This window comes from Petaurus breviceps, unplaced genomic scaffold (genome assembly GCF_028583685.1).
Source record: "Petaurus breviceps papuanus isolate PSGF00001 unplaced genomic scaffold, PetGlider_PUasm1.0 90784, whole genome shotgun sequence".
Classification (NCBI taxonomy): Eukaryota; Metazoa; Chordata; class Mammalia; order Diprotodontia; family Petauridae; genus Petaurus; species Petaurus breviceps.
Genome location: NW_027187345.1, coordinates 7,784,016 through 7,800,151, shown reverse-complemented (window position 1 = coordinate 7,800,151; position 16,136 = coordinate 7,784,016). Strand labels below are relative to the sequence as shown.

At 37.9% G+C, this 16,136-nt stretch overlaps 1 protein-coding gene across 2 annotated transcripts in view; it reads left to right on the top strand.

The window, feature by feature from the left end:
• The window catches only part of MTHFD1L (methylenetetrahydrofolate dehydrogenase (NADP+ dependent) 1 like), a 225,223-nt gene that overhangs the window by 72,350 nt on the left and 136,737 nt on the right, over window positions 1-16,136 (top strand). For both annotated transcript variants that reach the window (XM_069069685.1, XM_069069684.1), the window contains exons 12-16: window positions 2,180-2,316; window positions 3,056-3,102; window positions 4,573-4,680; window positions 6,647-6,721; window positions 9,240-9,342. In XM_069069685.1, the coding sequence (XP_068925786.1) occupies window positions 2,180-2,316; window positions 3,056-3,102; window positions 4,573-4,680; window positions 6,647-6,721; window positions 9,240-9,342 (470 nt within the window). The remainder of the gene's footprint in view (window positions 1-2,179; window positions 2,317-3,055; window positions 3,103-4,572; window positions 4,681-6,646; window positions 6,722-9,239; window positions 9,343-16,136) is intronic.

Sequence of the window (16,136 nt, the reverse complement as noted above, 5' to 3'; positions counted from 1 at the left end):
ACTCCTTGGATCACTCCTAGAAGGACAGGCAATGAGGAAGACAGAAGAACTGTGATTTGATTATCCTTCTGGTTGCAGGTGTTGACATGATTCCAGAATTTGCCACATAAACAGATGTGAATATGGACGTTATGTCAACAATCCTTAGTTTTGAAATTCTTCAGAATTCTCAGGAGCACTCAGTTTCATTGGCCAAGTGACTGTTGCCAGTGGATTCTCTGGGGTGAAAGCCTGTTTATTATGGTGGTCTGTGCGTCTTTAACTCATCAGTTTAATGGGGCTACCCAGAGGTGGAGCAGTAGGCAACCAGTTCCCCAAAGTCTCTTCCTCTGTCTGCTGATTACATACACAGTTTGGAATTCAGTTTAAAATTCTTAGACTTGGTGTTATCATTCCAAGGGGTGTTTAAATGGTATTGTCTTAAAAACAATTTGGCAATGCCTTCTTCTTTACCCATCACTTTTCTTTCTTAACAGCTATCTAGCAGGAGTTGGCTGCTCCTAAATTCAAATTCCCTGTTATTCTATTCATTAGCCAAAGATAGAGGGCTTTATGTACTTCAGAGTTTAAGTGCCTACTAAGTCCACAGTTCACTGTCCTACACTGAATTGTTCGTTCATTCTTTCATTGCTCCATCTAAGATAATTAGGGCACAGTCCCAACCCCAATGACTCTTAGAGACCTTAAGGTGGGGTACATAGAAACAAATATGCAATAACTGTTGGAATATATATTAATAACCAGTTACTATTGAGGAGATCCAAGACTTATTTCCCTTCCTGTTTTGTCATTCTCTACCAGATCAAATCAACCCTTGAAGAATGGGAATGATAATGAGTTTTGATTTAACATTCTTTTCGATCTTGTCAGACCCCACCCAACTAAGGAAGCACTCTGTTCTACTCAGGCTTAGGTGTGTTTAGATTGAAGGCAGGGGGTGGTCTGGAAGTAAGAGTAACATAATCAAATTCAAGTCCAAACCCTCATTAGAATAGGTCTACCTCTCATTATAATATTTATTCTTCTTATTAATTGTTAACCAATCACAGTTGGTAGCAGTCTGTTGAGAACACCCATTCTTCTGAGGGCATAGAAGTATCAATAGGCTAACATGAGCTGTCTTTGGATTACAAAAGATGGCCATGTGACTATCACTAACCTTGATTGATAAAATGATTACCCAGAAATTATGTCTCTCAAACTTTTCATTTGTTACACTATACTATAATGTGAGTAATCTTTCAGAATCATTTCGGCTGTATTTTCTGTCAATAGTAATAATAAGTAGTTACTAACATTTATATAGTGCTTTAAGGTTTTATACTTTATATATAGCATCTCATTTGATCTGTCAGTATCTCAAGAACCAAGGAATCATTTGAGTCCTTATCCCCTTTCTATTTCTCGGGTCCCAAGGCTCATATGTAATAGAAGTTACTAATAGGATATACCAGTCAGAGTGCTCTAGGGTGACATGTCTTTTGGCATTTATTATCCTTTGCTTCTGCATCCTGTTATTCATTCATTCATTCAACAAATATTTTTTAAGTTACATGTGAAGCACCAAGGCATACACTGTGTAAATGTTTGTTGAATTAATGAGTTACTGTCAACAGTGAGTGAGGAAGTTACATGCTTAAGCTCTTTTGAGGAATCTTTAAATTCTCTGTCTTGGGGAAATAAGAAAAATTGGTGATTTCCTTATTATCACTGCCTGTTATTTATCCTCTTGGTGTGAGGACACTTAACCTATATTCTAGTTTTATCTAAGAAGAGCTGAGTGGTGTGGGCAGGTTTTGCTCAGTTGGTTGGTTGTTGTTATTGGGCAAATGGTAAAGATCTCACAAATATAAATACATGTTTTAACATGTCTGCCTTTGGCATTCAATGAATAGTGAAGTCTGGGAAAAGAAAAAGTATTTCATGCCTTAAACTGAGAATGCTCTTTTAACTCCTATTTATAAACTTCATCTTAGGAGCAGTTACTTGTTGCTAGATAGCATTTAAAAACTATAAAAGTGATGAGTAAGCAGGGCATTGTAAGACTGATCCTTAGAAAAACAAATTTCAGTGGTCATAACAATAGTACCTGGAATGACATGTCCTTTGCCAGCATTGGATCCCATCTGGTTATGGTTACTTTGGGTTAATTCAGCATTTGTGCTTATTTTTGTATAAGGATCACCCCTACACCCCTGGGAGAAGGCAAAAGCACAGTCACCGTTGGGCTTGTTCAAGCATTGACCGCACACCTGCACATTAATTCCTTTGCTTGTCTGAGGCAGCCTTCACAAGGACCCACTTTTGGTGTTAAAGGTATTTTATCCTATAAATACATGCAATGTCTCCTCTTCTCTTCACTTGAGAAACGGATGGCTTTTTCTTCTTGATAATAATGAAAAGTGACAAATTTCATACTATGGTATATTTAATTCCAGGCAGTATGCATTTTCAACACATAAATGTACTTGTGAAATTCATAAGAGAATATACCATGTTACAAGGGCATTTGTCTTGCAGATGTTTTGTTCATGTAGTTCTTTTGCCTATTATAGCTAATGTATTTGAGTACTGCACTTATATGGGCTATAAATACTTGTTGTCCTGCCTTGTTTTAATGTAGATTTCTAATTATCCTTGATCACTACATCTCTTGCCTTTTTTAGAGGTAGCTAGGTAATACAGTGGATGAAATGCTGAGCCTGGAGTCAGGGAAACCCAAACTCAAATCAGATCTCAAGATACTATCTATGTGACCCAGGACGAGTCACTTAATTTCTATTTGCCTCAGTTTCCTCAGCTGTAAAATGAAAAAAAAAAAGCTGTAAAATAACTACCTCACAAATGAGGTAATATTTGTAAAGTGCTTAGCACAGTGCTTGGAACGTAGTAGGAACTTAATAAATTCTTGTTCCCTACCCCATATTGGTTAACTTTGTAACTTACTTTAACATCGTGTACAGTTCCATTCATTAGTGTGGTAAATATTTTTTAATAGTAATCATATGCCAGTTATTACCGGATTTGTTGAAAGTTTTATTGTTGTGTTATGCAGGTGGAGCTGCAGGTGGTGGATATGCTCAGGTCATACCCATGGAAGAGGTAAGAGCATAAAGGGAGACCACATTGTATATTGGTGCCTTAACATTTTCCCTTTACTCATTACCTCAGAGACACCTAGGTGGTACAGTGGATAGAGCACTGAACCTGAGTTTAGATCTTGCCACAGACACTTAACTAGCTGTGTGACCCTGGGCGAGTCATTTAACCCTGTTTGCCTCAATTTCTTCATCTGTAAAATGAGCCAGAGAAGGAAATGGAAAACCCCTCTAGAATCTTTGCCAAGAAAACCCCAAAAGAGATCATGAAGAGTCGTGAAGCGACTAAACAGCAACAGCGATAGCTCTCCCTGTACTCCTTTGTTTTTGTCAAAATTATTGTGCTTTTTTTTTTCCTTTTCCTTTGGGAAGTCAGTTATTCTCTAATCCAAAAATAGTTATGAGACCCTAAAAATATAAGTATAGAGCTATTATTAGTCCTGAAAAAAATACTCTTTAAGTTGTTATTGATAAAAGAAAAATGCAAAGTAAAACAACCCGGAATTATCAACTCCCACCTATCAGATAGACTGACATGACCAAAAAGGAAAATGACAGATACTGGAGGGGAGGTGGGAAAATAGCTAATTAATGCACTGTTGGTAGAATTGTGAACTGGTCCAACCATTCTGCAGAACAATTTGGAACTACACCCAAATAACTATAAAACAGTGTATACATACCCTTTGTGACCCAGCAATATCACTAGTAGGTCTGTATCCCAAAGAGATGAAAGGAAAAGGACATCTATGTACAAAAATATTTATAGCAGTTCTTTTTATGGTGACGAAGAATTGGAAGTTGAGGGATATCCATCAGATGGGGGATGACTGAACAAGTTGTGTATATTTTTTGCCTTCTCAATGGGTATGGAGAAAGGGAAAGAATTAGGAATGCAAAAATTTTAAAAATAAATAATAATTTTTTTGAAAGATAAGAATGGCCTTTTATAATTAACAATGGATTAGAAAACAATGAACTGAAAATTACTTAGGCCATGGTATCACTTCAAATTCAGTAAAACTCCCTATATTAGAACTTTTAAAAAAAAATAAAAGTATAGTAGCTTAGAATAAGAAAAAGAAAATTTCTATGTTTTAAATCAGTGTCTTAGTTTGTCGGTATTCCCTTATTTGGAGTTTGAAACTATTTGAATTTAACTGAAGGACAAGTACACCTAAAAATTCCTTTTTTCTTCCTTTTTCTTGTGGGGGGAAGTATGTATTTATTTCTTTTTATAAATGTATATATATAACTTCATAAATAGAGATACATAAATTTTACATAATATATGTTAATTATATGTAATATCTATTGATACATAAAATATAATATATACATTTATTTTTAAGATTTTGTAGCTTCAATTCATTTTTGCTTATTCTGCTTTAAGAATATATAATTACAGAAATGCCTTGAGCACTGATTTGATGGTCTGGAGCAGCAGAAAAATATTTTTTTAAATCTCTTGTAGTTCAATCTTCACTTGACTGGTGACATTCATGCCATTACTGCTGCTAATAATTTGCTGGCTGCTGCTATTGATGCCCGGATTTTACATGAAAGTACTCAGACAGATAAGGTGAGGAAGACCCTTGGTTTTCATCTTCATTTATCGTCTGTTTTTCTAATCATTTCTTGAAAGAATAAAGATTTTTTTGTTTAGGTATTTGTGGATCTTTTTAGAGCTAGGTGTTTTTTGAGGGTTTTGTGAGCTTTTTCTCTTACATAAGAGAAATTGAGGAGATGCCCATCAATTGGGAAATATATGAACAAGTTGTGCCATACAATTGTGTTGCAGTACTACTGTGCTATAAGAAATAATGAGTGAGGGGCGGCTACGTGGCGCAGTGAGTAAAGCGCAGGCCCCAGAGTCAGGAGGACCTGAGTTCGGTTCCAGCCTCAGACACTTAACACCCACACACAAAAAAACTACCCATGTAACCTTGGGCAAGTTACTTAACCCCAATTGCCCTCCAAAAAGCAAAAAAAGGAAGGAAGGAAGGGAGGAAGGGAGGGAGGGAGGGAGGGGGGGAGGGAGGAAGGAAGGAAGGAAGGAAGGAAGGAAGGAAGGAAGGAAGGAAAGGAAGGAAAAGAAGGAAAGGAAGGAAAGGTAAGGTAAGGTTAGGTTTTAGGAACACCTGGAAAGATTTACATGAAATTATGCAAAGTCAAGTGACCAGAACCAGGAGAATATTGTACATAGTAACAAAAATATTGTAACAGTGGTTAATTGTAAAAGACTTAGCTACTCTAATCAATACAGTAATTTAGGGTGGCTCCGTGATACAGTGGTTAGAACACTAGATCTGCAATCAAAAAGACCTGAATTCAAATCAATCCTTAGATACTTACTGATACCTCTCTCTGCTTCAGTTTCTGCATCTGTAAAATGAGGATAATAATATTTATCTTCCAGAGTTTCTGTGTGAGGATCATGTGATATATATGTATATATGTAATCACAGGATATATTTGTAAGGTGCTTTGCAAACCTATATAAAAGCACTGTATAGATGCTACCTTCTTACACCTCCTCCACCTCCACACCATCATCATCATCATCAGTATCATCAGTTTTTTCCAAAGAGCCAGTGTGGTATAGTAAATAGACAAACTGACTTTGTACTAGGAAAGACCTAGCAGGTCAAGTAGTACCTATTGGATATGTGACCAGTGGGCAGGTTATTTAACTTCTGAGTATCCCAGACAACTCCCTAGAATTATAAATTTTAAGTAAGTTGTAGTTCTGTATCATTGCAGAGGAATTCCACTATGTTAGTTCCCTATACGAATATAATAGAGCAGTTCCCTATATGAATAAAATCACAGGCCCAGACTAAAAAAAAACAACTTTTTTTTTTCCTGATATATACCAACCCCCTTAGTTCCTGAATTTAGCAGCACTGCTACATTGGGAGTACAACTGAGCAGCCAAGTGTTCTATATAGGTCCTATATGAGCAAATCCTACTGCTTCTCATTGTATATAAGAAATCAGACTTTCTCAGGGGGCATGGGAAGAGAGGGGCAGTAAGCATTTATTAAGCCCCTACTAAGTGCCATACACCGTACACTTTGTAAATATTATCTCAAGGTTCATGCAATCTAAAATGAAGATTTCAACATTGCAGTACACATGCATCCCCATTAACTATTTGTAAAATTGGAGTCCAGCAGGGAAAAGAGTTTTTCTTAACATTTCTGCATGGATTTTGGCATCTTCTCTGTCTGTCATTTAAGACTTGGTGTGTTGTTTGCAAGAAATAGAGAATGTGTAGCCGGACAGATGTTAATTTGAGAATTTTTAGGATCTCTGTTAAGAAATTATATTCATACAAACTGATTGTAATATTCAAATTTAGCAGAATTTTCTTGGAAAATTGAATTAAAATTTATCTTCTTTGTGTTAAGCCATGAGGTTTTAGTGGATTCTGACCTAAATAACTTAAATCTCAAGTCACAAAGTGTATCATACTGCTATAAGTGATCCAAGTTTATAAAATTTCCCTTAAACTTGATTTTGTTGTTGTGTTGGTTGGTTCTCAGGCGCTGTTTAATCGATTGGTGCCATTAGTGAATGGTGTGAGAGAGTTTTCAGGCATTCAGCTCAATCGCTTGAAAGTAAGTGTCCAGTTTGTGTTTCTAAAGGGGGAAATGTAGAGAACATAGTGCAGAAAAATAAAATTAAAACCTTTTAAAGCACATTAGCAATTGTTTTTATCCTCAATTTGACCTTGGTATTCAGAAACTTAGTTGAAGGTAAGATGTATTTAATACATACTTTGAAGTTCTTAAAAAGTGAGTCAACAAATGGGCAAAACAGAATTTTAGTATACTTGGCCTCTTCTCTAAAGATTAGAATTTTTGTGATTTTCATTACTGCTATCATCTTAGTTTGTAATCCTCAGTTTTCTGTGTAAAAATACTGAGAAATTATTGCTGTGCATGTAACTAGGTGGCTAAGTGCACAGGCAGGTCTGGAATAGGGGACCTGAGTTCAAATCCAACATCAGACACTTAGTAGTTATGTGACCCTGGGAAAGTCACTCCTATCTGCCTCAGTTTCGTCATCTGTAAAATGAGCTGGAGAAGGAATTGACAAACCGCTCTAATATCTTTGCTCAGAAAATCCCAAAGAGTTGAATACGACTTGTCAACAGAACAACAAAAATGCATATAATCATTCCATCAATCATCAAAGGTTTGTTAATTGCCTCTTATATACCAGAGTGGTATGAAGCAGAGATGTCCTAGAATCAGGAATTCCTGGGTTCAGGTACATATACTTGCTGTGCCTGACCTCACAGGAAACATTCTGTAGACTATAAATTACAGAGCAGATGCTAACCTGCATTTGGTCACAGGAGTTTCCTTATCAATAATTCCCTCTGTATAAATGAAATAAATTACCATTGCAGGCCAGCAAAATGTGCCAGACCCTTTGCTAGGCTCTGAGGGTACCAAGAAAATGAAATAGTCTCTGTGTGCCTTCAGAGAGCTTTCATACTTGGCAACATGTTTGAGAAGTGGCATCATGTAGGTAAATACAAAATAAATTCAAGGGTAGCTGAGTTGCACGGTGGATAGAGTGCTGGACCTAGAATCAGGAAACCCTGAGTTCAAATCTGGCTTCAAACACTTACTAGCAATGTGACCCTGGGGGCCAGTCACTTAACTCCATTTGCTGCAGTTTCTTCATCTGTAAGTTGAGCTGGAGAAGGAATGGAAACCACTCCAGTATCTTTGTCAAGAAACTCCCACCCCACCCCCCCCGCCAAGAAAAGAAAACCCCAAAAGGGATAATCTGACCTCAACTATTAGCTGTGTGACCCTGGGCAAGTCACTTAACCCTGTTTACCTTAGTTTCTTTATCTGTAAAATGAACTGGAGAAGGAAATGGCCAACCACTTCAGTATCTTTACCAAGAAAATCCCAGTAGGGGATATGGAGTGTTGAACAACAACAAAATGTGGGGAGGGAGATATGGGACCAGCATTTGAGGTCAGGAAAGAATTTCATGCAGAAGGTGGCATTTGAGTTTAGCTTTGAAGGGTTAGCAATAATTCCCTTCTAATGCTTTTTAATTGTTTCCAGAGTCCTGTAGTCTGAGTACACATTAATTGCCATGTTGATTTGACCTAGTTCTCTAGTAGAGAGAAAGCCTAACTATGATTGTCATATTTTGCAGCCCTTAGATGGCAAAGGACAGAGTCAAAGCTTTAATGCCTCGATTCCAAACTAACATTGTGTAACTTTTTTTTTTTTAAAGCTACCTCTGTCATTACTTAGTGTGCTGCTGGTGTAAGTAGGATCAACATGTAAACATATCCTAGCTGTCTTATGTAATTCTGTACCAAAACCCAATGCTGAACACAGACTAGTCAAGAGGCCTCATGGGCGAGTAGGACTTGGGAGTATGGGAGCCTCATGTCAGGTGGATGTGACTTTTTAAAAGGCCCATGCACTCACAGATTTAGAGATAGAAAAAGATTTAGGGATCAGTAAAGGCCACACAGCTAGTAAGAATCTGAGGAAGTATTCAAACCCAGGGCCTCCTGGCATCAGGCCTAGCCCTCTCACCACAGCATCGCACTACCCTCTCTTGCACACATTAGAAATAGGACTACAACTATGGGAAGTTTCTTACACTACAGAACTCTAAATAATTCAACTAATTGGAGAATAGTGGTTGGTGTACTGTTCCTCTTCACTTCATCTTACATGTAATTTATTTTTTCTTTTGCCTAACATTAACTTTTAGGCTTTTAACCTTCCCTAGTCTTTTTCTCATTATAGAACCATGTCTTCTAAGTAATGTTTCACTAGGGTATTATGCTGATCTAAAAAAAAATATTTTAAGTGTTTTTTGCTAAATTAGAAGGAAACTGCCCAGAAAACAGTAGAGACACAGGTTTTACTTGAAATAATGGTTATAAATGGCATTGTTTTTTGAATGCAGTGTCTGATGAAATAGTGTCAGTTATGCTGCCAGAATTTTTTCTCTCCCATGAGCATAGTGGTCATGTAAAGTTAGTGTAAACGTAGAGACTTGTGGGGACAAAATCTGAAACCAAGAAAAAAAGTTATCTAACACACATTTGGGAAGTTTCATTGCATTGTCTATTTTTCTTTCCTGTAGAAATTAGGAATAAATAAGACTGATCCAAGCACACTGACAAAAGAGGAAATGACCAGATTTGCCCGGCTTGACATTGACCCATCTACCATCACGTGGCAGAGAGGTAATCACATTTATGATGTTTTCAAGGTCTAGATTGTTTAATCCCCTCACCATAGTTCTCTGTAATATGTAGGGGGAAAGTATTATTATCCCCATTTTGTAGCTGAAGAAACCAACATGGACTATAATTTTTTTTTGGAAAGGACATTGTTAAGACTATGGTCTTCCTTTTGCTTAACTCTTTGTCTAGTGGATATGGGGAGTTATATGGGAATTATATAAAAACAAAAAGCATAAATAAAAAAATTAAGATCTTAAGTGAGGAGAAATTCATGCCTAGGGTTCATTTCAGTTTGAGTAACTTCAGTTTTTAGGAAATTTTTCCTATCAAACCCAAATTTGCCTCCTTGGTACTAAGGTTTGCCCCCTCAGGCCAAGCAGAGCAAATCTTATCCCTCTTCTTCCAGATACCCCTTCATGTAACTATTGAAAAACAGCTATCTGTTTCCTCAAAAGTCTCCTCTTCTCAGTCTAACTACCTTTTGTGGGTTTTCATATTGCATAATCTTGAGGGGCTTCTGACCTGAATACAGTTCCTCCACACTATTCTTGATTCTGGACAGCCTTAGACTGCCTTTGCTTTCTTTGACAATTTTAACATTCATTTTAAATATAAAGTTTTGAGTTCCAAATTTTCTCCCTCCTTCCTTACTCTCCCCCTTCCTTAAGACCTACCTTATCTTTCTTGACTTCCATATCAGGATGTTGAACCAGCCCCCCCAGAGCTTGGAGTCCACTAATACACCAAGATCTTTTTCTAGTTAACACAGCTGTATGAGCATAACACCTCCATCTTGTACTTGTGAAGGTTTTTTTACTTAAGTAAAAAAAACAAAACAAAACCCTTTATCCCTATTACATTTCATTTTACTAGCTTCTTTCCAAATGCTCCAGCCTGTTAGTACTTTTTTTTTTTTGGATCCTGCCAATGTCAGTCTAGAAGCATTTATGTGTTTACTATGGTTTTAGGAGCTGCACTAAGTACTGGGGAGAGAAAGGTCCTCATTGTTAACTATTCTCAGCTTTGGGTGATATACAGATTTGATAAGCTCAAGTCCTTTTCTCAAAGTCAGTGCTGAAATTGTTTAGCATCACAGATCTCTGAAGCATGGAAAGACCTCCACCCAAGCTGCCGTCCAAGGATGTATTCTCTGTTCCTAAAGCCCCAGCCTGGATACACAGGACTTCATTTGAGAGGAATCAGAGCATTCTCTTCCATGCTTTCCCGAAAGTAAAGACCTTGCAGCCATATAGGCCAAAGGATTTACTAGAAAGGGAAGGCACCTGAGGAATTCCCAACCCACCCTGGCCCTTTAGATTAGTTCTCAAACAATTGCGCATGCAGAGACCATGGCAGATTTCCAGGGGTCTAGTCTCTATATCAAAGTGTCAACACCAACAATATAAGTGGCTCCCTGAGACTTAAGTGAGTTGGCTAAAGATTGTGGTTGCCTTCTATGGCAATCTCACTTGTACCTTTTTACCCTGAAATTTCTCCTGCCCTGCTTTTTTTCCTGCGATCACCCTCCTGCTGGTCTCTCCCCTCTGATCACTTCTGCACACTACTGTCAGGTTCATCCTCCTAAAAGCCCTGCTTTTTCATCACTTACCTACCCCGAAGTCTTTCAGAGTTCCTCATTGCCTATGGGATCAAGTCCAGATTTTGTATCTCAAAGCCTGGGATTCAAGACCTTTCACAGTTTGTTTGCAATATTCCTTTATAACCTTATCTCCCATCTTCTGCTTAACCCACTATCTTTCTAATCAAACTAGCCTATCCAGTGTCCCTAAAATGTTCCTTGCCTATTGTTACCTCTGACACATTCCCATTTGAAGCCATCCAAAGTACCCATACTTCTAAGACTAGCAGATGTCTGATCTTGAAAACCAATATGGATTAGTGGAAAGTATGCTAAATTTGAAAGACCAAAGAGCCTGGGTTTGAAGTGCCTGGAGTTAGGAAGGCCTAAGTTCATTTGTGGCCTCAGTTACTTACTAGCTGGATGATCCTGGGCCAATCACGTAGCCTTTATTTGCCTCCGTTTTCTCAACTGTAAAGTGGAGGGAATAGTAGCTGTCTCATAGGGCTGTTGTGAAGATCAGATATGACAATATTTGTAAAGCATTTAGTACAGTGCTTGCCACCTCATAGGCTATGTGCTTAAGAAATGTTTATTCGTGTCCATCCTTCCTTTCTTCCTTCCTTTGCCTTGAACAAGTCTTTCTTTTCATTGGGCCTCCTTTCCCCATCTGTAAGAGGAAGGGGGTTGGACTAGATAATCTCTGAAGTTGTTCATTCATGTCCAACTCTTTATGAACCCATTTGGGGTTTTCTTGGCAGAGACATGGGAATGATTTCCCATTTCCTTCTCCAGCTCACTTTACAGATGCAAAACTGAAAAAAAAAAAAAAAACAAGGTTAAGAGACTTGTCCAGGACGCCACAGATAGTAAGTGTCTGAGGCCAGATTTGAACTCATGAAGATGAGTCTTTCTGACGTCAGGCTCGGCCCTCCAACCTCTGTGCCACCCAGCTGCCCGATCACCTGGTACCCTCCACCTCTAAATGTCTAATCCAGTGATCCTTTGATTCTGTGACCTCTTTCCTGAAATCTTTTCCCCATCATTCCCCTTTGCAATGTTTGCAACTATTCTCTTCCTGTGATGCCAACTGCTTTTTTGTTTCCTTGTTTGCCTGTTGAACAGTGTAGATAAACTCTTCTTTGTTGCTAGATTAAAAGGTAGGACTTTGCCTTTGTGTCCTGCCAAGTTCTCAGCCCAGGAGAAGCTTTGTACACATTTGTTGAGTGGATTTTATTGTTCTAAAAGGGTTTTTTAAATTATTATTATTATTATTTTACAGTTTTATTGATGCTGTGGAGAAAAAATGAGTGAAAGAGCTACAGAGAAATAATGTTAGATCACATTTACCTAGCACTTTTGATAAATAAATTTCTCAAACCTGGTACAAGATAGATAGTGGAAAGAAAATTCCAAGTAAATGGCAAGAAGTACTTATGTGAATTCTTTTTCCTAGTCAGGTAAAAGGTTTCATATCTGATCAACCCAAGGAGTGTTTTTTTCTTAGTTATTTTTTTTAGAAAACTTCTAGTTGTCTAAAGGCACTCTTAAGTTCTGAAGGGTAGACTAGTATACAGTTTGTCTCAAAGATTCAACAGTTAAGCTTTTTTATAGTAGCTAATTTGTGAATTAGGTTTGGGATTCATTTTTTTGAGATTTACCTGTGGGGGGGTGAGGGTACACAAAGCAGGTAAGAGTCAAATACAAAGTTTGGTATCTTCCTGTCTTCTTCAATTTGGAGTGATCTTATTTTAGATCAGGATTGAGAAATATAGCAGTGAGCTCAATTTTTGGATCCTGGTGTAAAAAAATACTCTCCATGGGATGATTTGTGACAAATACCAATTCTTAGATTAATTTTTTTCTGAGAAGGTAGAATGAGTCAAAGTATTCTGAGAAGGTAGAATGAGTCAAAATCTTGGATCAGTATGAAAGGACATGACAGCTTTTAAATGTTGTTCCAATAAATACAAGAATCATGTTACTCTCTGGGCACTGAAGTTTGGAAAGTTGTAGTGTTAATGAGAACACTTGTGGGTCAGAAGAATTTGGAATTGATAGATCCTCCATCTTGGTCCAATGTAGTATTACTGATATGGAGGTGAAGCCTATGACTCTGGACCATCGCCTTTTTTTTCTATAGAGCAACTATAGGCTTTTCCCTTATGATTAAAATTAGGTTTTTGAAAATCTTATTAGATAGCTAGATTAGAAAGGGATGAAGTTGAATTGGAAATTGTGCCTCAAGACAGATTGGTATTGAGTAAACTCAGCCTTGAAGGGATCTCTCTACTCTTATGGATCACAAATTTGAATCTACCCAGGCAGACATACTGTAGTGTTCTGTAATGAGTGAATGTTAAATAATTTTTTTTCCCTACTTATTAATTCTATCTTTGTTTTTAGGGTTGTTTTTTTTTAACTGGGACAATTAACTCTTTTGTCTCATGTAGTTTTCATTTATTGTTTCTCAAAGTATAGCTCTGAAAAACCAAGCTTTGATTAAAAGCCCATTGGGATTCAGATGGAGCTGTTCCTTTAAACTCAAAGCACTGGCTTTCACTGATTGGCCAATAAAAGCCCCAGCCCAAACCTTACTTGCTCTTTGTTAGGATGTTGATGGCTCAGAGTGAGTGTAAATAGCAATTGTTTCTGTTCTGACCAGAAACTCTGAGGGTCTTCTGCTCCATAATTGATTCTTTTATGAAGGCAAACTAGGCCTTCTTTTACCTCAATTCTTCCTTAACCTTTAACTGCTGATTGGGTGTTGCCTCTGACAAACTGAGACCTGGGAAAGCTCTTCTTAGCTTAAAAAGGGCAAGGTCTTCCACTGCCTCCTTAGGCTATAACCTGTCATCATGACCTGTGTCTTTCCACTGGACTCCAGTAACTGTGGAGGAATGAGGCTGATGTCTGCACAGCTCTGCTTCACTTAAATCCAGTTCACTTGCAAGTCAAGACATCGCCCTCCTGACATCTTGGGTCCTCTTCTGGAAGGAAGACAGCAGCTTCTGAATGAGCAAATCTCACTCAATCCTGCTTGAGAACAAGAGTACCAGTAATGATCATTTGCACGATATCAATAACTAAATTTAAAGACTAGAGCAGAAAGCTGACATGTATGATTATATGTGTTCTCTGTCACTTCAGCTATGAGAGACTAGTGAGCAGAAATCATGTTAGGTAGAGTTGTGGTCTGTTAGGGCCCAAGGAAAATTAGGTAGCAAAAATGACCAGACAAACCTTCAATATGAGATTACATTCCATGAGTTGATCACGATTTGAAGCCTTTTAGCTTCAGTGAGTTTACAGAAATACTTATTATTTACTTGGAATTTTCTTTACACTATCTCTCTTCATACTGGGCTTGAGAGAAATCTCTTGAGTCATTTTCTCATTTATTGAAACTGCTGTGTAAATGTGACCTACGATTATTTCTCTATGGCTCTTTCATACATTTTTTTTCTTCAGCATCAATAAAGTTGTAAATTGTGAGAAATCCTCCAGTACAGATGGCATCCTGAAGATGCAGATGGGCTTTTGATGCCACCGACTCCCAGAGATTTCTCCAGCTGCTTTTTTGTCTGAGGCTTTTTTGTGTGTGTTTTGTTGTGTGTGTGTGTGTGTGTGTTTTTAACTTTGTTAAAAGAAAAACAGCTGAACTTTGGTTGCTGTCCTTTTATTGAAATTTGATAAAAAGAAAACTTCACTCCTATGGCAAGGTTGTACAGATCTGGGAAAAAAAACTCTCCTCCCTTTTTTCTTTTTTATAACCAAGATGTAATCTTTTCAAATGACATATTTTAATGCAAACATGTAAATTGCCATGAGCCTTAGACAAAAATAGTGGCAGCCTGTAAGAATTTCACTAAGTTTTACATGCCTTTCTGTTCACTTTTTTTTCCCTTGAGATTTTATGTCTGTCTGTTTGGCTGGCTTAAAATTATGTGCATTGTTTAGTCATTGCTTGATTAAAGGGCAAGTATGGATGGACAAGTTAAAATAGGAAGGAAAATTTTCAGTTTCTAGGTGTTTTCTACTCCCTTTACAAAGTTATCTTAATACCATTGTTACCTTAAATCTCTCGCTGTAATTTCTCTATTTCTGTTAATGGCACAGTCATCCTCCCAATGACCCTAGCTCCTAATCTGAGCCCTTCCTTTACCTCCTCCCACACATCCTGTCAACTGCCAAGTTGTGTCAGCTCTGCCTCCCTTGTCTTTCTCACATCTGTCCCTTCCTCTCAATTCCCTTGGCAACTAACCCAGGGCAAGCCCTCATCCTTTCTTAGCTAGACTATTGTTTTAACCTCCTAACTGTCCTTTTTGTCTACATTCTGGCCCCTCTGCCATCCATCTTTTATATAGCTTCATTCCCAAATTGAACTATTCCCTCCCCACCACCCTGTTACATACAGCTTGTAGCATCACATTTTAAGAAAAATGCTGATAAAATGAAAGGCAGCCAGAATGGTAAAAGAACCTCAAGTTCAAAACACGAAGATCATTTGAACAAACAGGATATATTTACCCTAGAGAAAAGGAAGGATGATCAAGGGGGAGATGGAGGACTGAGAATATTAGTATTTGGGGGTGGCTAGGCGGCACGGTGAATAGAGCACCAGCCCTGGAGTCAGGAGGACCTGAGTTCAAATCCAGCCTCAGACACTTAACACTTACTAGCCATGTGACCTTGGGCAAGTCACTTAACCCTAATTGCCCAGCATTCCCCCTCCAAAAAGCAAAAAAAAAAAAAAAGAATATTAGTATTTGAAAGGCTGTCATATGGAAGAAGGGTAAGATTTGTTATGTGTCAAGATGACCTGGAGATCGAATCCCAGGCTCAGACACTTAGCACCCACCCAGAAACACCTGGCCATGTAACCTCGAGCAAGTTACTTAACCCTGATTGCTTAGGGGCGGCCGGGTGGCTCAGCGAGTAAGAGCACTGGCTCCAGTGTTGGGACGACCCGGAGATCGAATCCCGGGCTCAGACACTCAGCACCACACCCAGAAATAACTGGCCGTGTAACCTTGAGCAAGTTACTTAACCCCAATTGCTTAATAAAAAAAAAATAATAATAATAATAAAAAATAAATGTTTATTGAATGTTCTAATGAATAAAGTTAAAGAAATATACAGAGAAGTATGAACAGGTCTCAATTATGATAACATAAATTCCGTGGTTTAAGACATTTTGACTTCTTTACTGAGA